The following is a 23,347-nucleotide window of genomic DNA, read 5'->3' on the forward strand; positions in this document are numbered from 1 at the left end:
CAAGGAACATAACCTAAATAAAAAAAAAAATCTTATTTCGAACCCTTTTTATAATTTGATAAAAAAAACATAAACAATATTATTGTTGACCATAACCTTACTTAATTTTCGCGTCTATTAACAGTACCGTTTTGGATTTCTAACGTGTTTTTCACAATAGGTATTTCGATTGTGTCAGTAAAGAGTATCTTTCTTATTTTACATTTATTTAATAGCGTCTATTAACTGACCGTGTTCGTTTTTTTATTTTGAATTTATTTAATAATTTTAAACATTTTTAATGTAAATAATAAATAACAATTATAAGTTATTTTCAATAAAACTATTATTATGTTACAACAATTTTAAAATTAAAGGGTTTCTTATAAATTATATTCATTTTTGTGTAAATTATTATGAACTGTACATTATAATATTATTATTTTACGAGTATATATTTTATTATTTTAAATTACATAATTGATTTGTATCTAGCTACAATTTTCTATTATCAGTTCGTTGATTTGATAGTCAACAGTGCAGCTATCGTAGACTGGGGAAAATAATTATCAGTTGTCGACACTGTCAAAACACGTTTCACACTGCAGATGCCGGCAGCGATTTCCTAAATCCGTGTACGAAACCGTTTTTGTTAACGATTTGACTTATTAGTTATCGGTATAACTTTGACGTCGTCGCAGCCAAATTAAAGGAATACACTTTCATTCACATAAAACGGTCAAAGAGTTTCAAGCGCACTCGTTGAAAATCCATTCGGTCGGTTGAAGCTGCGACGGAAGACGTTTAGCGTCCGGCTCGTTTGACAAGTCTGTGGCCACACTCACGTTGGACAAAGACCGCTTGGTGAGCAATTAACACAAATTTTTAAAGTTACTCTACATTCTCTCCGTTTTGGTTGTAAGTTTTCATTTTACGTAGTCATGAGAGTCGATATCGATCCCGCAGTCAGTGATCAGCCGATCCGAATCGATCGTGTCAAAGTTGTAGGTTTGAATAGGACCAAAGAAGATATCGTGACAAAAGCAACGCGCAATCTGTTCGAATCTAAGACACTAAACGAAGCAGTTTCCAAAATTGTCGAAACCAAAAAAAACCTCATGAGACTCGACTGTTTCAACAGTGTCAGTAGCACTTTAGACGTGACTACCGTTGACGGTCGTGACAGTTACTTTGTCACAATCAACGTGGAAGAATCGAATTGGATTAAAGGCCACGTGAAGGTCTTAACTGAATGCCACGACCAACCCAAATTGTCGACTTGCATATCATTCATGAACCTGTTTCGCCGTGGTGAAAAACTAGCAGTATCAACTGATATATATTCTACAAATAAAAGATTTTCCACTGGTATGGTTAGTTTCACAAAGCCATTATTAGCTCCTTATAAACCGACTTTGTACTTAGACGTTTACAAGCATTTCGTTAGTAAAAAGAAACTTGGTTATTTTAATAATCAATATGGACTGAAAACTGGAATAACTCTTGAGTATGACTCGTGGTTCTTAGACTTGGGATGGGAAGGAATGATACGGAATTTGCAACACGTGCCAAACGCTCCATTCGGCATACGAGAACAATCTGGACAGTCCATGAAGTCGTCTTTGAAAATGTCTGCTTCTTATGACAGCCGCGACAACCGAGTATTTTCCATTAATGGCTCGTTGGTACAATTAATATCAGAAGTCGCTGGTCTTGGAGGAAGTAACGAATTTTTCAAAAATGAAATAATACTTCAAAAAAGCATTGGATTGTTTTTGGGCACGTCCATCACTGGTTCGTTTTCATTGGGTCTGTTAGAAAAGATGGGAAAATGCAGTATGGTGGAAAATTTCTATTTGGGTGGTCCGTTAACGTTCAGAGGCTTTGATGATAACGGTGTAGGTAAAAACAACGATGGCAGCATTACTGGAACTACTATGTTCTGGAGGTTCAACACTCATCTACATGTTCCACTGCCGTTTTTATCCGAAAATAATAAACTATCGCATTTGATCAGAATCCATATGTTTATGAACTCTGGCAATATGGGGAATCGTCAAGCCGATCTGGCTACAGACCTGAAAGCATTATTTAACAGCATTCGTTTGTCTTGCGGCGTGGGTTTCGCAGTTCACCTGAATCGTCTTGTACGTTTCGAACTGAATTATTGTCTGCCTATTTACTATAGTAGCCAAGATTCTGTAATACCAAACAGGTATCAGTATGGTTTTGGTATTTTATTTCATTAGAAAAATGAATATGTATTAATCGTGATAGATGATTACCGATTAGATTACCGTTTGTCATTGTCATTTAAATAATAACAATAATATTATATGTATGTATTTAAATTAATATATATTTTGAATTGTATTATAGTAATAAAAGTCGTTTTTCGTTTAAAAATTGTTTTATTTTATGATTTACAAAAACTTTGGTTAAACTGTACATAAGTTCACTGTTTGTATACTCTTGCAGGATCTCTTTGAGCAGGTTTTTGTATATGGTTAGATTTATGTTTTCTTTTTTGAATTCAGCTAGGGACAAGTTGATACTAAATTGCGTGGACCATGGAGGAAGAATGTATGGTTTCCTTTCTAACACATTTTTAAGATTTATATTTTCTTTTTCCGCTTCTTGAATATATTTATTTAAAAATTGGTTAGCGGGGTTGTTTTTGTTTTTAATCACACTGGAGCAATAAAGGAATAGTTGTTTTATTCTTCTTAGATCTGGAGGAATTTCATTTGCTATATTTCTAACACTTTCGATTGGGCTGGATTTAAAGCCACCAATTGCTAGTCTTGTAGAAGTATTGAGAACGGTTTGAATCATTTTTAATTAATTTGGATTAGCATTTTAAAATAATATGGCACCGTAATCCGTTTTAGATCTAATTAATGATCTGTGTATCTTTAATAGAGAATAGCTATCACCTCCCCAAGATGTGTGGGATATCATTTTTATTATATTTAGACTATGGGTTATTGAATTTTTTATATATTTTAGATGGGCAAGCCAGTTGAGTTTAGAATCAAATACTATTCCTAAAATTTTTATTTTCCCGTGATTTGGCATATTGAGGTTATCTATTTTAATACTTAGTGGCTCTAGGTTTCTTTGTTTTGTGAATATAATGCTTTGCGATTTTTGGCTTGAGAATGTGAACCCTGTTTTTTTTGACCATTCAGATAGATTGTTTGCACTTTTTTGGAGAATATTTTGAATAGTTTTTAAGTTTTTGCTTCTACATAATATGTTAAAATCATCCGCAAATAGATTGGCCCTAACCGGAGCTTCTATTGTTTCAGCAATGTCATTTATGGCTAAGAGAAATAAGGTGACTGCCAGTGACGATCCCTGGGGTATGCCATTTTCTTGAACAAAGATATTAGATAAGATATTTGATACTCTGACTTGGAATTGTCTTTCCTTTAGGAAATTGGTTATATATTTGTACATATTATCGTTTGACAATATTTTGCTTAATATAATAAGTATTCTATGCCTCCATACTGAATCATATGCATTGTTTATATCTAAGCTGATCATTCCGAGTGCCTGTTTTTGCTCTAGAGCATTTTCAATTTCATTCTCAATTATGAATAAGTTGTCAATTGTGAATCTCGAATGTCGAAATCCACTTTGCACCTTGGATAAGGTATTATTTTTTTCTAGATACCATATTAGTCTTATATTTATAATTTTTTCCATTAATTTTGTCATAGTATTAAGAAGGGTAATAGGTCTGTATCCTTCAGGGGAATGTTTATTTTTTCCAGGTTTTGGAATTGGTACTATTATGCCTTTTTTCCATTCGCTAGGTATGTCTCCTGTATGCCAAATAGTGTTGAATAAACTTAATAAGTGTTTTTTTGCAGTTTTGCCAAGATTTTGGATAAAGCAATAGGGAATTCCGTCAGGGCCGGGACTTTTGCTACGACTTTTTTTAACACAGATTCCATTTCGTTGAATGATATAGATGTATTCAGGTTTATTTGATCGCAGCTATTAGGGTTTGTATATGAGTATATTGGCGTATTTTCTGATAGAATTTTAATTTCATTAATGAATTCAGATTTATATATTAAATTACTAAAGTTAAAATGGAAGTACCTTCCTATTTTTTCTGCTACCTCTTCGGGGACTGATGTTGTTCCATGTTCATCGGTTATGTGTATTTCTTGATTTCTATTCAATCCCTTTAATGAACGAATTTTGTTCCAGAGTATAGAGGAGTTAGTTTTGTAGTTTATGCTTGTTGTAAATTCCTTCCACGACTGCCTCTTACTGTATTTGATTAAAAACTTCGCTTTAGCCCTTATTTTTTTTAATTGTATAAAATTGTCTGGAGTTTTTTGCTTTTTGTATATTTTTAATGCATTTTTTTTGTTCTCTATCGCTTTTTTGATTTCGTCATTCCACCATGGGACTTTTGGTTTGTTATTGTTGTTTGTACAACCTTGTTGTTTGACTACCTATTGCTATTTTGGCTGCTGAGATTATTATATTAGTGAATGATTCTACTGAGTTTTTAATATTTGTTTGTTTATTGAATTGGGTTTTAGTGATTTCATCATCTACTATATCTCTGTATAATGACCAGTTGGGATTTTTAAGGTTCCATCTAAAACTTTTATTTTTATTTGTATCTCCTTTCCTGGGTATAAAATGAATTAGTATTGGTAAGTGATCGCTACTTAAAAAATCTGGCATAACATTCCATTTAAGACTTTGGGCTAAGGAGGTTGTACACATGCTTAAATCTATACAAGAAAAGTTCCCATTTGATAAGTTAATATGAGTGGGTGAAGTGTCGTTTAATAGAACAATATTGTCCTTTTCTACTAATTTTTCGATTATTTTACCTCTGCAGTCGGTTTTATCTGAACCCCATGTTGTGCTATGTGCATTGAAATCTCCTACTAAAATGAATGGTTTGGGAAGTTGTTGGATGATATTTTCCAAATCTGATATGTCTATTTTCGTTATATTTGGTAAGTAGATGTTACATATAATTAAGTGGGTATCATTAAGTTTTACAGATATTGCTATAACTTCTAGATGAGATGTAATATTAATTTGTTTACTAGGAAAATTTGTTTTGACATGGATTGCTACTCCACCACTTGCTCTAAGACCGTCGGTTCTATTTTTACTGTAAGATGTATAGTTACGTAACGTTCCGGTGTAATCACTTGTTAAGTTGGTTTCTTGCAGGCATATAAATTCTGGAGTGTATTCAGGTATTAGTAGTTTTAGTTCGTCTATTTTTTTCAGAAATCCGTTTAGGTTCCATTGTATTAGTTTTATGTTTCCTTGCAAATTGATTTTTCTTTATTATTGTTTTTGATCATTGGTACCTATTTTAATTTGATTTAATTTTAGTCTGTTTTGTTCGTTTAATTTATACTTGTATTTTTATAGTAAGTGTGTATGATTATTTAACGTGGCGCAGCTTGAAATAAGAGATTTGATAATTTAGTAAGTTTGGATTTCACGGCACGGTCAATTATTTTTGGTCTAATTTTATCTATTGTTTCTGTCAACTTAGTTATATCTACTTCGACTTCGTTGCAAAGAGAGTGTATGTTTACTGCTTTATTTGTAAAGTTCTCAATTATATATTTGAACTGAGTAAGAGAGATATGGGTTTCGACTATACTTTTATTTGTAAAATAAATACAAAATCGATTGTTGGATGGATATTCTGGATGCAAATGTGATGTTTTTCGGGGCGGTAATTTTACTGAACGCTTTTATGTATTCTATTTGAGGTATTTCATTTACTGTGTTTAATACTATTGCTTGTTCTTTTTTTGGAAATATGGTGTTAGCAGAAGTTTCTGTAAATGATTTGTAATTGTAAATTTTGGATTGAGATGAAGATTGTGGTTTTCCATGGTTGAAAAATTGCCGTGGCAATTTTATCAATTGAAATATGCCGTGGTGTGCCGACGGCCTGTGTGAATTTTTATTGCGGGTCAGAGAGATAAAGAATCACATACCTGTCCCAATGATTACTGCTATATACTAGGTACTGCTATCGAAAATCGTTTTGAATATCGATAGTTCAGTTATTTTTCCGACATATAGCGATATAACCTAATAAATATTAACTATAATCAATAAATAATATCAATATAAATAACGTAATAAATATATTAACGTATATATTCGCTTTTCATCAATTTATCAATGAAACGCAATCATTTTTAGATTTTACCATCAGTAGGCACTCATTTTTTTCTAAATTGGTTACCTCGATTTAAACTAGGGACAAAATTCCATAACAGATTAAGTAATCCCATTTTTATTTATTATTGAAATAAGGTATAATTGTTTTAGGAATATCTTGTTTTGGAAAGTTATAAATGAAACGAGAAAAAAAATGATAATAATAATGTAGTATAAAAACTAGACAAAAATTCAGTAGTATTGAAACGTGTATTTGAAATTTCTAACTAGTTAAACATATTGTTATGATGTAAGTAAAAGCATAGAACATTTAATTAAGTCTAAGGACATTGTAATCGAAATTTAGAAAGAGCTAAATGAGAAATGTCATATTGGTAATTCTATAACCAAATAAGGAAGTAGAACTTAGGAAGGCTATGTTCATAAAATCAAAGACTACACTTCATTTTACTGAGGCAAGCTATCTCACTTATTACTTTTAAATATTTATGCATAGTATGTTTCATCCATAAATGTTACTAGGTATTTAATTAATCATTATCTACAGGTAAGTACCTCGATAGTTTAAAAAATGTGTCGTTATTTCTATACACACAACAGGTGACAAATTATCGGTCAGTAATTACTAATTTTTAGATTGTGACAACTATAGACACGGACCCGGACATTTCGCCGCCAGAACAAGGGACTTTATTATATAATGGGGAGCGTTACCTGACATGAGTAGGGGGGGGGGGGGCTAGGATTTTATTGCGGTCCCCGTAGACCGTTTTGGCTCTATTTTATTTTTTAACAAAACTAATAATTATATTATTTTTGAATAACATTTAATAGGTATATTAGTAAAGAGAAAAAACGAAATACTAAAAAAATCGTCGTAGGTCCGAAAGGTCTTGATTGACCTAACCGCCACAGAGCAAGTTCTTATTAAATTAACTAAGCTGAATTTACCACTTTCAAGTAAAAAATTACGATTTTGAATGGGCACCCCATTCAGCAACTGTTTAATCTGTACGTTTATTGGCTTGATAAAACGCATGTCTACCAGTGAAGTAGGACTTTACTGGCTTATAATATTTATTTAAAAGACCATTGAGTATAGCATAAGTCTGAATGTTTGGTGTGCTTGGAACGCGTAAAATGAATACAATTTTATGAATCTCTTCACTTACCGATGAAAGCAATATGGTTTTTTTTTAACTTCGTTTTCGATTTCGTTTGCCGCAAAACAATTTGTCAGCTTAGATACGAATATGGTCACGTCCATTCCAGGTTCAAATGTTCCGGGTGTTCCAATTACTTGATTGAGTTTAATTGTTTCTTTGGTTTCAACCATTTTTTTTTTATTAATTCACTGAACTTGTTTGACACGTAAATAATTTAAATTTACTTTTTATAGACAGTATGGTCTATGTGAGAAATAAAGAGTTTTCCTCGTCGCCAATTTGTTATACCTTAGTATGAAAGTAGAACACAATTAGATTAATGTAAACAATAATATTCGCCGATGTTTATTATGAAACCCAAGTTACACAAAAGACAAGTTATGGCGGTGTAACACTCGCGGATGGTGGACAATCCCACCATATATATTTATATAAACTGCTGATACGTAACACTAAATACTGAAAAATGTAGAAAAAGATGTACCTATAAGTATGGGAAAAAAAACCATTTCAATAATAAAAGTAAATGTTTAAAACTGATATACCAATATTTCAAGCTAGGTATATCCGAAACATTTATCCTGCGCTGTTTTGCCTATGTTGTTGGTCATGTTTTAGAAGTTTAAATATATATATTTTTTTTGTTATATTGGTGGTTTTTCTCGTATTACCGAATATATTTCAAACGTTTCTGAAAAACCCATAAGCATTGATGATCTTTTTGAACCGCGGTTGTGTTGATAAGGTCATGAAGAAATCATTGCCAAAGTTGTCAATTCATATTAAAAAATAACATAAACTATTTAGTCGTCATATAAATGAAAAACAATAGATACAATAATTATTATATGGCTTTATTAGACACTGCTGTTGGACGGAATAAATAAAACTAATACTAAACAACTGTCCTATTTTTTCCTTCAGTGGTTGTACAGTTTTAAGATTTTGATGGAATTAAAAAAAATATATTATACGATGCACATCTTTTTTTTTTATATTTTAGTAAATTAAAACGAGAAAAAAAATTAGTTTTAAACAATTATTAAAAACGAAGCTAACGACAAACCGACGTTCAACCAAAACTTATTAATTCAACAGTGGATATTTATATAAAAATTATCATAACCCAATTTATCTAACTAATTGATTTAAAGTCTTTCAAATGCTTTTTGGTTATTTTAGAAATCTCATTTTTTTTAAATATTTCAAAAGGCTACGGATCTTTTGATTGACGTTATAACGATAACTTTAAAAAAATCGTCAACAAGTCATGTTGGCCTTGAAGTTCTAAAGACCATGAGTATTTGTCGTACACCGTTATTAAAATGCAAGTTTTATCTAAAAAATGGACACAGTCTTTTGGCTTTGTATAATATTTCTAATACAAACGAGCACTGTATTTCATTTATGCAAACAGTGCAAAACGTAAACGCACATCGAATCACACAAGTTTTTTTCTAAAGTAGAAGAAATATATTTTCGTGTAAACGCTTAGGCAAGAATTCAGTAAAAAATAATTTAATAAAAAAAACCAGTACGCAAGGATGAAGTGAAACATCTTTCGGAGTCATTCAACTGATACATTAAACTAGCGATATCATATTATTGGCCAGACTGTAATTTTTAATCACATATAATGAATTCCAATAAGAGTTTCCAAAAATGTCATATTTATTTTTCGTTATTCCATTCTTTATACCATGGAGATTCATTAAAAATATGTTGATGATACCCCTTCTTTGAACAATTTAATCTAATTAAATTAAAAAAATGCAATTGATCACCAATTATTTGAATAAAAATCCACCGTCAGTTGCTCCCACACGTTAGCCGAACTCAATAAACACAAAATTACAATTGAAAACGCGATATCTAATATATATAATCTTATATAGATATATAGTCGGTAACGTTCAGCGTTCGCACGAATTTTCCCAAAATTGATCCCTAGGCCAATGACAAATCCATGTTAAAAAATTAGGGGCCTCATTTTAGGTCAAGACGAACCAATAAGTCCACTAATCAACGGAATCTCGCAAAAGCCTGTTATATATATTTTTTTTTAAAACATTTTTTTACACAAACTGAAGTGTCTCCAATTACCAAAACTACAAGACTTACAGGTTTTATTAGAAAATTTGAACGTACTTGTATATTATTGTAAGGTATATGTTTTACAACGGTATATTATTTTGTTTTCATTATCGATGAGCAAAAAGTAGTCTAAGTAAACGAATGTAGCCAAATGACGGCTGAAAACGTTTAGTATTTTTTCTGGGGGTCTAAAAAAGGTGGACTTTTTAAACTTAAATGCAAACTTATACGCTTGATTTTCTTTTTAAATAAAAAATATTTTGCCGAAAATACAGAGCAATCTTTAGCAATTGATATTTTGATTATTTAAAATATGCCAACTACTAAAAGTATCGATAATTATGTAAAATATTGAAATTTGTCATAAACAGTCGAACAAACGGTAGCCTTAGATGACAGCTGTTAAAGTATACTTAGGATGTGAGTCTTCTTTTTTTTTTTACGATTCAGCTGCTACGGCTGACGATACACAAATACAAATTTATACGTCTTGGGACAAAATATATATTATAGGCAAATTGTGATTTTAAATCTTAAGTTTCAAAAGTTTCTATCAAAAAAATTAAGTTGTGAGGGGGGTGAAAAACAAAAAAAAAAATAGTGAAAAATTTAGATCATATTACAACAATCTGAAAAAACATGCTCTTCTAAAAAAAAAAAAATATTAAAAAGTAAACTAAAAAGTAAAAAATAATTTTATAACAAGAACAGTTTAATCAATTGTAGCATATTTTATATAAAATGTCAATTACTTTGATAACAACCGAAAATTTACTACAATTTTAAATAATATTAAACATCTTTAGTTTTTGACTAAAATAAAAACGTGAGTACACTTGTTATAAAATCAATTTTTACTTTTAGTTCACTTTTTACTATTTTTTTTTTTGGAAAAGCTTGTTTTTAAAAAAGTTTTTTTTAATTTATTTTATTTTTTTAGTTTTTAGTCCTATTAAAGGTATTTAATAATTGCTGAATAGATTACTAAATTAATTTTGAAAGATTTGAAAAAACATGAAGTTTTAGTGAAATGACCCTGACATTTGACCCTGTGTAGGGTGACCTGGATGGCCGAGTCCCAATTTGATTACAGGATATTGTATTGTCATCTAAGATGAGTGTCTGTGCCAAGTTTCAGCCCTATACGACATCGAAAAGTCGGTTAAATTCATTTGCAAGATTTGAAAAATACCCGTACAAACGAGCTAAAGAAAATCATGTAAAAATGTAATAATTTCTTATTAAACCCTATGAGATATTGAGTGGTTCGTGATAAAAGAATCACCCTGTATATAAAAAGTAATAGTAAGTCCCTTTCAGTATGTACAGCCAAAATCACCTTGTACTTGAAACTATACCGTATTGTTTTTGTCAAAAGCGCGCGAATAACAGCAGCTTTACAAACATGACATTGAACAAATAAAGCCTTAGCTTAAGTGTTGCATACATCAGCTAAAAGAATACCTTTATTACAATTGCATTGAAATTCGTTGGGATTTTACATAAACGCGTGACACAGCGTTTGAAAAATTATATTTTATGTATTTTCTTTAATCTTCTCGCTTTTATAGTGTGGAGCATTTTTTGCCACTGACCCCCCATACCCTTTGATATAAGGCATACATAGCTTCAAAATTATACATTAGGAAAAATTGAAAATTAAGCGTTTATAAGTTGCATCAAACAGAATTTTTTCTTAAACTCTAAACGTTATACCGCATGAACGTGAAATCCGATCTACCTGTTTATTATCTTCTATTAAAGCTATGAAAATAATCCATCTCCTCGCTATTATGGTGTGTAGCATTTTTTGCCGTACGAAAAAATCCTCAAATTTACATAATAATTAATATCCATATTCCACACCCCCCCCCCTCCTGCCGTCAACATTATCTGATTATCGATTTTTTGTATACATAGATAGCTTAAGCCATAAAGGTACAGACTAACCAAGTAAGGTATAAACCCGCGTAGGAAGACTGTACCAAAATCGAGTCCAGTATCTACACATGCGTATATCAATTTTTTTTTTGTTACATTTAAATAATAGTAAAAACTTAATACGGCTTTGCAGTTTCTTGGATATTAACGTTACGGTGAAAAATACAAAAAAGAAATCGTTTTCTTTGCTTTAGGAAGGACGGGGAAGGGTAAAGTACGCGAAACGACCATTAAACGTTGTACCTATCCAATGGCGCCTTGTTATTTGTTCAAGTTTTTCTAAAAAATCTAACCTACCCTCTACCAATATTACTATCGTTAGAAACAAATTTAATGTAACTGTAAAAAGTGTTTTATACAACGACGATTCAGTCTATACAACATACTTCGTAGTGAGCAGTTATAGTTTTGTGAAAAACATTAGGGTTCATATTATAACCAATATTATCGTTTGATCGTAGATGTCATCCGTTTTGATTTTTTTCAAAAAATAACAAATATAAGTTTAAAAATGTTTTTGTTCCAAATCTTCGTGATTGCACTATGCAGTCTTCGCCGTTGCCAAACGATGATCACACATGAAACCATTCGAAATTTGCAACAAACCGAGTTGGTATTTATGCCATTGAAGTTTTCAGACACCACGTGCTACACTCCCCAGCCCGAAAACCCGCGAACAAGATGTGTTAGTATCCCGAAAGTTGCGATAGATTATAAACCATACGGTTTGGCACCGCCTTTTACGGTTACTGAACAGCTGAGCCATAGTATTTTCTTCACTGGAATTTCGCTGGCAACCACATTACAAGATGCAGACAATTTTATGGCCTATATACGGGAACCGTATTGCTGTCGTGCCGTCAACCAATCATTGCAAGAAGTGATGGACAACTGTATAAAAAATGAATGTTACGTTGAGGCAATTATTCGGCTTATGAACGTGATCGAAAGTGAAGGTATTTCGATATTGAGTAGATTATTTCATATATCAAACACAATAATAAAGAATCTGACAAATACGGAAGTCAATACTTACTTAAATAGGATCGATCCTATAATACAACTCATTTACAACAAGTTTAAAACTTATTTTATATCGCCTGTACCGGTGCATCAAATAGTAGATGCCATTTATGTATTAAGGGTGAAACGATCATTGAAAAAACGAAAACAATTCTTCAATGACTCATGCATGGAGTTTAGCCAACGATATGGTAACATGATGGGCTTGGCGAGTGCTGGCAATTATACGAACGTCGAAGATATACCGATTATCAGAATAGTCAACCTAGAATTAGAAACTATCATAGAACGTGCCAATGTGTACTTCAAAAGAGAAACGGGCGCCGGACCTTGGCCAGGTAACGAATTCAATGTACTGGATCAACTCCGATATGGGCTTATAAATAGACAATTATAATATTTTACGGGTGCATCGGTTGAGGCCAAAATCAACATACACATTTTTGAACTAATGACTTGGAAAAATTATAAAATTGAAGCTTGCATATATAATGCATATGTATTATTTAATAACAAAAATCTACGTTATAAATGTATATGCAGTTTAAAAACATTAAATAATTTCCGTATAATATTTGTATAATTATTATATTATGATTTTTCGCTCAAAATGCTTTTCGTCAGTTAACATAGTGCAAATTTTCCATTTTTTTTTTTGTTGGTTCTCCTTAATGACTTAGTGTTTGACTACATAATTTTGAAAAAATAATTTATATATATATATATATACAGGGTGATCCAACTAACTTAAGACACTCATTTTCTCGGAAAATATGAATATTTCGAGAATTTTTTTTCCCTTAATTTTTAGGTACATATTTTACTACATTTTTTAATATTTAGAATATTTTTATCTCCAACCCTTATACGTAAAACAAGTATCGAGTTTGGTTTTTTAAATGGCGTTTGAATTTCTAATTTTCATCAATTGGTTTTCTACTTATTACGTTGTAAAGATTTGATATTTTGATCCATATTCATTTGGGATTTCCAATAAGGTAGTATAATATTATTATTAAATACTATTAAATAATATTATCGACCCCGTCGTCCGTCGATAAATTCGATAATCAGATAATAGTAATATTTCTTATTTTTTTTTTTATATAATATACGGAGAAGCGGGTTTTTTACCTACTGTCGGAAACCGCGACACCGTATACATGTCTGGTCAATTGTTGTTCACATATCTTATCAGTAGACAACACTTACGACAAAATTTTTTTCTAACCTAACCTTCCCATATTATAATATTATATTATCACAGATTATATGAAAACAGATTGTTCACTCTCGATGTAAACAAAAAGTGTGCTGATAAGCACTCCGCCGAAACCAGTGTGACCATGTCAGCCGGAACGAAATTATCGAACTTGTATTTACCACAAATTATATGATTATTTCATATAATCTGTGTATTTATCATATTAAATGTTAAAAAAATAATAAATGTTATATCGGTAATAATATTGACCCCGTCGATAACACTCTATCATTATCTCAAAGACATTTCATTATTAAACACTGATATATATATATATATCAGTGTTGGAAAGAATGCATTTATTGGATTTCATTCCTTTTTAGAGGAATGCAATCATGATTGCATTACATTTAGTTTTAAGGAATGAGGAATGGGAATTAATTAATTTTATGTCGGAATGTGAATGAATTCTAAAAAAAGAAACACTTCATGGCTATTTAGTAATTTTTAATTGACTGTAATTTACTAATTTATATTTAATTTATGATATATTTTATACATTTTTTCATAGCAAATGAACAGATTGATGAACAATAAATAATCAATTACTAACATTTTTTAAACAGTTTTAAAGGAATTAATTTTCTGAAAAAACGAATGTCTTACATCAGATGAATCACCTGTAGTTTGTACAAGGTGATCTTTTGGTTGACATTATTATTGTGACCAAAAAAAATTAAAATTATTAAAACATATTTTTATATTTAAATTTGTTTTCATTCATAATACTTAAAATAGCATCTAAGTCTTGTATACAGTTTGCATTTTCAGAATAATGGAAATGGTTCTGGCAAAACATTTTTTTTAAACGACCAAAAATGGACTGGTGTCGGATTTATATTATTCCCATTTCCCACCCCCTAGGATGGTTAAAAGTTTTTTTTGTTTTTAAGCCATAATTTTGGGACCTTTAAGTTGAAAATTTGTCAGTTGTTAGAACTCATATGTATCCGTAACATGTTAAACGGAAAAAAATTCGGCACTTCAGTTTTTTATACTATTTTACTAACAATTATACTATTTTATTTATGTGAACTTTGTGATTTATTAATTTTTACTAATTATTTCATGTTCATTATTTTTTATTTATTTTAACCTATTAGCAGGCGCGTATGCGCATTTTGTACTCCAATTATACTTTTAAAGGCACGACTTTTATCTGAGTAGCCTATAGAATTAGAGTAAATAAAAAATTGGTTATATTAAAACACGTATAACTAGGTATATAAATATGCAATACTTTTAGTTGTTTAATACTTTTTTATAATAATTTGTATTATTTTATTTATAATTATTTTTTGTTTATTATTTTTGAATTGATATTATTTTTACAATAACAATGTAATTAAATACTGCGTGTCAATACTATTCATAGTTGATTAATGCTCTGTCAGTTGTCATGCCATATGGTGGACAGCTTAATATTTCTCTATGTTAGAAATAATTAAAATTGTATATTAATAATTATGGATATGTTATGTTTATTGTTTATAATGCATTATATTTTTACTTATTGGGAATTTTAAAATGCCTTATTATTAAATGTATTATTATTTATTAATTGTAATTTATTATTGAAATTAAAATTATTGCCCTTGGATAAGTCATACTATATAGTGTGTAAGATAATATAAAACAACTGTAATTGTAAGAATAATATTATTAAATTATTATTATTATCATTATGGTTATTATTATTTATAAAATGTTTGGTAAATACAAGAGAAACATTCTGTTTAACTCAATTATTTAACAAATGCGAAAGCCCGCGAACACGTTTAAAAACAAATTCCCTTCAGACGGTCACACTGATTTTGGCGGGCCAATCATAGAGCCTTATTAGCAATCCTATTGTTAAAGGCCCGAGTGAACAATCTGTTTTCATATAATCTGTGATATTATCATGCCCAAAAAAAATACGTGCGACCGGCAGGCGGCAACGTGCGTGACTTGTATTGTGTATTCAGAACCCGAAAAAACGTCCTGTACCGTTTTGTTAATACATTGTCAATTATGAATTATGTTTATAAATTCCCTAATTGTAACAAAATTTTATATTGATCTAAAATGAACGATGAAATGATTTCATAAACAAAAACTTGTTCCTATTAGTAATAGTGAACATTTTGAAAATATATTTTTGATATTTGACATATTATGGCCCAGCTACTGGAGATTTGAAAATTTTACATCCATATTCCATAAACATTATACCTAATATTATATTACCCTGATTTGGAAGTAATAACTAATTATTGTTGATGGTAATGATAATGTCAATTAATAAGGCATAGATATTGACGACAAATCGCCGGAATGTTAGTAAGTAAAATTTATCAAATATCTATCACAATAATTTTAATTTATAAAATGAGATTTTTTTTTTAGAAGGAGATTTTTTTTTGAAGAACACTGTTAATTCAACGAAATTCTAATGTGCAATTTATGAGGAAGTGGTTTTTCAAGATCAATATGACGTTTATGATTATCCAGTTATGTTTCAGATATAGGTATGAATGTTTATACATATTTCATAAACCTATAGTATTTAAAACTGATTAAATTATTATCTAGTATTTTTACCATTCTGTCTTTATTTTTAAGACACAGTTGGCATATAAACCGAAAAACATAAAAAAAATACTAGTAATATTGTTTTAGATTGGGTATCTTAAAGGAATTAAAATATGTAAGTTAATAATATTATTATACTTATTTTGTTTTAGATGAAGATTTCTTATAATTAATGTTTCTTTCTACTTGGAATCTTTGAAGAAGGATATAATCAGTGTTAATTAAACTCAAAATTTTGTGTCGAGTAATTTTAACTCATAAAAAATTATTTTTAGCACTATTATTAAATGTTAAAAACATAGTAGTTTTTGTACTTGAAAGTCACTCCATATGTAAAGTTGATTACTCTTTTTTTTAACGTAAATTTGAGTAAGATTTGATGTTTTGTGAACGTTGATGATATGTAGCTTTTCATATAAACTAAAATATTATTATATTTTATATTTGATTGTAATTTTTTATTATAGTAGTTCAAATGCCAAGCGTTTAGTTAATTAATATTTTTTAATCTTACCCAAATTCTGAATTTTATATGCATTGTGGAAATATGGTGATGAAATATAAAATTAAACTATAACTTGGTGCTTGACTATTGTTTGTACATTTTTTATCAAATATTTCTTTTTAAACATTGGTTGATGAAAAAAAACATGTAAGTAACATTTTGTATGATTTATTAAGATATTCCATTATTAATCAACATCAAGTCTAACTTTTTTTGTCATTTTTTAATCACCAAGGGCTCACGTACAAATACAATTTTTAAGACGAGACTGTTTGGACAGTAAATTTGAACAATCAAATTTTAGAAAAACTATTTTAGTTGTAATAACTTACATGTATAAACTAAAGCAGTTTCCTCATAATGATTTTAAAATACAATTTAATATTAAAAATAAATAATGTATTGTCATGTTCTTAAACTAATGTATACAATTTTTAATTTTTCTTATTAACTAATATACCTGTAGAATGTACTTTTAATAATAATTTGAATTTAATGTTTTAATATTTTATTTATATGTTTATACTTGTTAAAACAAATTAAAACTAGTATGGGATTTGGCTTTAATCAGAACATCGTATAACAATTTTTGTTTCATTGATATAAAAATCTAGAAATGTCATAATTTTTTTTAGTTATGTAACTACACATTTTAGGAATTGAAAATTAGTAGTTTCTTGAATTTTGCTTTCCAGCACAAGGTTTATAACGTTAATAACTTTTCCTTATTGACGGTCAGTTTTTTTATTATATATATATATATATATATATAATGAACTATATAAAAAAATTTAATATATCTGCATAAACAAATGAACAAAAATACCAAGGTATTTTACCAAGGTGGCATAAATTATTTTTCTTGAAATTTCCATTTTCTATTTGGTTGCTGAGTTGGTTGTAAAAATGCTTCCTGACAAGGAACTCCTACTCGATTCACATTGTTTTGATTCTAAAAAATAAATATAATAATTTATAATTTACTACTAAGTTAAGTAAAGTTTAAGTAATCAATTACTATTCATTCATTCATTATGTATTATGACGCAAAATTTAAATATATTTGAATATGTAATGGGGTGTTTATAGGTACCAAATAATTTTTTTTTTGTAAACTATATTGTAATTAGTAAAAGGAATGTTTTTCAACTCACCATTCTAGCTTGTTCCATGGCAGAATTTTAAACAAACGCTTTGATGTGAATCTGTGGATAGTATGTTCAAACCAGTTAAAACGATTTAGAAGATATCGTGGGATCAGCAATAATGTACTTAAAATGTAATATTTAGTCTTGTGCAGGGTGGATACGATAAGGGTTGATCGTCTGTCTATAAAAATGTACTGTCATAGTTACCTATATATCGTAATTAACAATATAGTGAAAATATTTTCATTACCCGTTGACTGTTGATTCACTCACACATAGCAACCTAGAAACTGACTACGGCCAAAGTGTAAATTTACCCTCTTTTTGGGGTTTTTCCTAAATTAAAAAAAAATTTGACTACAGATTTTTGAGAAAATTGTATATGTTATAGTTCCATTTTATATCTATCTTCGGTCTAATTTTCAGATCTAAATCTCCAAAGTTTTGCTTGAAATAAAGTGAAATAAAGAAAAAATTGTATCCCTTCTGAGGGAAAGCGTTTATGATATTTTTTTGATTTGTTAATGTTTATCTATAGTGCTATGTTTGAAAAACAATTCACATAAATTTGGAACATTTTCGACTATTTTTAAAAAAGTCATAGAGCATTGTAATTTTAAGTTGAAAAATTTGTAAATTTTTTTGGTGTTTTTCTCGATTTTGATGGAGAAGAGGTGACTTTTTAAAATGTTTGGCCTAATAAAGTACTTTTCAGGTATGAATTCTGATCTATAGAATTGCTACACGAAGAAATCGGTAAAGCGGTTTACAAGATATGGTGTCCCAGACACAAAAATAAAAAACAATACCTTCTCAGCTCCGCACCGAAGCTAAAGTTTAATAATGTAATTTGTTTAAATAGAAATTAAAAATTTAATAAAACGGTATTGATAACAATAATATCAATCATTAGACTCTGCGTAGTCCGCGGTACCCGTTGTTGGTTATAAGTTCCATCCTTTCATAATGAAATAATGGGAAAACATATTTACACTGATAACCAACACAAATACCAAATGGTTACCAAAGATATTCCAAACAAGAAAAAAATTTAAGAACATTATTTAAATGTTCTATATCAAAGTTAGATCAAAGTTAGTAGAGTAAACCACGTAGATTTATTTTTATCAGCGCGCGTTACCTACCACACTCCACCTCCCGTCGTCAGTCATCCTCACTTTCAAATGAATATAACTTTTGAACGGATGAATAAAAATCCAATTTTTTTTCGCCAATTCTTTTTTAAAAATTATTTTGAACAAAATGGCTATCTTGAAAAAAAATAAAAAAACTATTAAAAAAGTAAAACAGGTAAGTGCAATAAAAACCCCGGTGCTTATAGCGCAAATGAATATAAATTATTAAAAAAAAAAAAATCTCAAAAATATTCACTAGAACAAAAGTTATTTTATTTGTAAAATCTTCGTGGGCCACCCTGTGGCCGCCCTATATATATATTTATAAATTTTAAGTAATAATGTTATTTTTGCATACAAAGAAATTGGTCCTTTCCTAAACAAGATCAAATGAAGTAGGAAATAACATCAGCTCGTTTGTCTAGAACGGAAATTGCATTTGAATTTGCTTAGTTTTTTTTAAAAATAATCTTTCCACCTTTTGCTCCAAGAAATTATTGTTGTTTTCTTGTCAATATATTAAAATATTAGGTAAACATTAAAAAAAAAAACAAAACACTTATTATTTGTGGCTTAATAAAATGTACTTCTTGTTTCTTCGCTTGTTATCAAATACTTTTACCTACCTTAAACGACGGGCGAAATAAGTCAATTAAACTTGGCTGTATACAGTTGCCTAAATAAATTCTGTTTGTGTTATTCGAGTGCATTCGCTCATATCGATGATAACTTAGTTAAGACTTGGAGGTTTTACTTTTAAAGTCTAATAAATAATGTGTAAAGACCATATGTACCTGTTTCATTTCCATTTTTGGGCTAATGTTTCGTGAAAAAAAGTAATGTGCATCTCTAGAAGGTTTATACTTAAAAGTCACGGTTCTCTTACAGACATTGTCAATACAATTGAGCAAATTGATTTTTATAAAGTAAAACTTATACAAGGTTTGAACATGTTTAACAGTTCTACTTACCTCGGACGGCGATGTAGCCTTGATGACTTCATCTATTTTGGGCTTTAATTTCTGACGCCATTGAATTTACAATCGTCAATAATAAAATCATTATTTCTTGCTCTTTTAATTTGATATAAAATGTTTATATAAATCAAACTTACTTACGGGTTTTGACTGTCTGATTAATGTATTAGTAGGTATCTCAATATTTACAACTAGATAAATTCCAGGAATCTTCCACGTGAGTTGAATATTTTATTTTATTAGTGTTATACATTAAATACATGTATAGTGAAAAATAAAATAGATAGTTTAAATCAAACGTGGGCTTAGAATATACTTATAGATATATCCACTTACCTATTTAATTTCCAATTTGCAATGGTGTTTTGGAAAAAGAGCGGAAAGTCACTGTTCGGTTACCGCATCAATACTGAATGGGTCGCTCGTATCTTTCCGTTGTTATAACGTCCTACGGTGGTTGCAGTATTGTTTCTCCATCACGGGTCAACTATTTGCACTTCGTTTTCTCGACTGCAGAACTTATTGTGCAGAGGTGGTGGTTGCACATTTGTATAGAATTTTATTAAGACATGGTACTACCTTCAAACGTTGACAACCTAAACAATTATTGTACACCATTTCTCCTAGAAGGGTTGGAATTTTTTTCTTTCATTCGCTTTTTCATGCAAAGTTTTAGGGTTTTTTTTAGGGGTTGCTGTGTGTGGTTTATACATACTACCCACATATTCGCATCGAAGCGTTTATTTTAAAGTGATTTTATTACATTCAGTTATAATAATTCCTGTAGACCTGTGATCTCTCCGTTACCACTGTTCGACTCTACTGTTATAGCTTTTTTTTTACTATAAAAGTTGTATAAAGCCAACAATTGTAGGACGTATTTAGATTGTTTTTTTTAGTTTTAGACATAAAGCTTAAGTGTAATCATATCTTATACGACGATTTAATGGTTTTATAGTTTTCGACATGTGTTGATCTTAAATTCAAATATTTATAAAGTTATAACAAACGATTGATAAAAAATAAAAATCAAACATTTTTTGCTTACAAATTTATGGATTTAAAAATTATGTTTCCAGATAAAAAAGTCGATACTTTACTAAGGTTACACAGAATAAGGACTGATACCCAGGAAGATCTTTTAAGCGGGGTTTTCCCAATTTTAAGGATAAAAAGTATTATGACAATAGATAACTGATATTCTTCTACAGATTTTTAATACATATAGGAACCTAGAAACTCATAGTCTTCATATTTGATGTCATGGAACTTTATTAAATATATGTAACGGTGTTGCAATACAGATTTTTTTCTGTTTAAGTCAGTTTAGGACTTGGCTAATCGTGTATGAACGAAATTATACTTTTAATAAATAAATAATCGATTTATCGAAAAATCGTCGTGTTGTCACATTTGTCTAGTTTTTTTGACGAGAAAATCCATTAGTGTTTTTTTTTGTGACGCTTAACCTACAGTTCCTGGGCTAATATATATTTAAAAGAACGTTATATTTTATTAATCATAAATTTATTTGTATTCATTTTCATATTCAACCTAACCTAACTTAACCGAAATAAAAAAATATATGTGCAATATAAATAATTCAAATGTACCTTGATTGTGACACGAACAATTATTTTTTTGATTGTATAATAATACATGTTATAAGTTTTAATAAAAGAAACCTTTCTGGAACGCCTTGCAGTTAGAGCCTAGCGACGCGGTAGAACTGATGTGTATTTTTCGTTGATCATTTTCAAAAACGATTGCACCAACCTGATAGAATGTTCTCCAATATCGTTTTTGATCTTATCGACAAAACGTTTGCCCACTTCAAGAATGTCGCTTAATGATTTGTCACTATCGGTCACGGCCGATATGATTTTCGTAGGTAAATTATAGTCTCTTCTAATATCCCAAGTCAAATAATCAATGGATTTGTTAAGTTCCGACTTGCATTGTCGAAAACGCTGTTCGTCGAAAACTTTCGCGTACGTCAACAGTGTTATGTAACAGTACACGTAGTTCTCGTAGATGCTTTTAAATTCCGTGTCGTCGTTCAACACCATTAGAACAATAAACATGACTAAGACCTCATCGTCGAAGTTCTGCGCGTGCACTAAAACGTCGCCGGAATCAGCAATTTCAGCAAGTCGAGACACATACGACAATGTTATTTGCAACATTATTATTTTTAACATGTCGATTATCCGATGCAGGTACTCTCCGAACGATTTTATTGTAAGTCCGGCGGCGAAATCCGGAAACCGTACGTCGATGCGTTCGGACTTCGCGGCCAAGAATTCGTCGAGAAACAATTTGAATGTCTGCTCGTCGCGGAAGAGCAACAAGCCGTACGCAAACGATTCGGACCTCGAGAACTGCAACGATTGGTTGGCCCAGTTGCTTTTGAAGTTTTCGTTCAGTAAGTGTTTGTTCCGTCGAATCGTGTCAATCACGCGAGCCGTTTCTTTTGTCCGAACAAAAGACGGACGTTCGTCTGCAATTGACAAGTGCTTTTCGAATTTCATGTTGAAATAGTTTTCGAACGCGCACCCTTCCGCAACGCGTCCGTCTATTACGGATAGCACGTAATCGTGCATATGTTGGTTTTCGTTGATAATTTTATAATTCAACGCACCACCGCCGCCGTTGACGTATTGCGCGAAGAAAACTCTTATTTGACGGGCGTATACGAAAAGTATCCATAGATCGTTTACCCGACCGTCTTTCGGATCCAACAACGAATCGATCATCATGGTCGCCTCTTCGTAGAACGAAAAATCCCCAACCGTCTTCGACGTGAGAACGCCGGTATCGCCGGTGTAGAAAACCGCACTGCCCGTCAAGTTCAAATGCAACTGAGCGCTGAAAAAATATCCGCATTCCAGTTCGTCATACAAGTGGGCTATTATTTGCTGCAAATCGTCGAGCGACTTCTTTTCCAAACTTTGACGGTCGTATTCGTGGTGGTCGTAACCGGTAACCATAGCCTGTAAGCGCAATACGTCTGCTATACAATTGTCGATTTCTTCCTCGTCGTCACAGTACGACCCGTAGAGAAATTGCGTTATACACAAAAATAACATTACATGCCACCATTTCAACACTGCCATTGTGTCACCTCGTACAGTAGTTTAACCTGTGAAACATTGTCAAATACATTGGTGTTAATAAACAATAACGATCGACGATAAAAGAAGATCGCGTAGATTTTACTTACTTGCGGACTTATAGATGTACCTTTCAATGCACTTATGTGCAACGTATCGTTTTATTTTGCACTGAAATGTTGTTGTTTTTTACATAAAGCTTCTTATTTAAGTAGACAGTCGCGCGGTG

General features: G+C 30.5%; 3 protein-coding genes across 3 annotated transcripts; 2 read left to right on the top strand and 1 right to left on the bottom strand.

The window, feature by feature from the left end:
- The first annotated feature begins 920 nt into the window (after window positions 1-920).
- Window positions 921-2,228, top strand: LOC126842123 (sorting and assembly machinery component 50 homolog B-like). The gene has a single exon (XM_050579015.1). The coding sequence runs from the start codon at window positions 921-923 to the stop codon at window positions 2,226-2,228; it is 1,308 nt and encodes a 435-aa protein (XP_050434972.1).
- Window positions 2,229-11,766: 9,538 nt separating this feature from the next.
- LOC126842113 (uncharacterized) lies at window positions 11,767-13,774 on the top strand. Its single transcript, XM_050579004.1, has 2 exons — window positions 11,767-12,739; window positions 13,669-13,774. The coding sequence occupies exons 1-2, from the start codon at window positions 11,890-11,892 to the stop codon at window positions 13,701-13,703; spliced, it is 885 nt and encodes a 294-aa protein (XP_050434961.1). The 5' UTR covers window positions 11,767-11,889; the 3' UTR covers window positions 13,704-13,774.
- A 7,760-nt stretch (window positions 13,775-21,534) lies between these two features.
- Window positions 21,535-23,347, bottom strand: LOC126842098 (uncharacterized). Its single transcript, XM_050578978.1, has 2 exons — window positions 23,229-23,347; window positions 21,535-23,147 (listed from the first exon to the last, which is right to left on the bottom strand). Exon 2 carries the CDS (start codon window positions 23,119-23,121, stop codon window positions 21,718-21,720), a length of 1,404 nt encoding a protein of 467 aa, XP_050434935.1. The 5' UTR covers window positions 23,122-23,147; window positions 23,229-23,347; the 3' UTR covers window positions 21,535-21,717.

Source organism: Adelges cooleyi, unplaced genomic scaffold (genome assembly GCF_023614345.1).
Source record: "Adelges cooleyi isolate 19-005CV unplaced genomic scaffold, UGA_ACOO_1.1 ACOO_flye_CR_arks_rails_tigmint_CR_PRNA_446, whole genome shotgun sequence".
Lineage (NCBI taxonomy): Eukaryota > Metazoa > Arthropoda > Insecta > Hemiptera > Adelgidae > Adelges > Adelges cooleyi.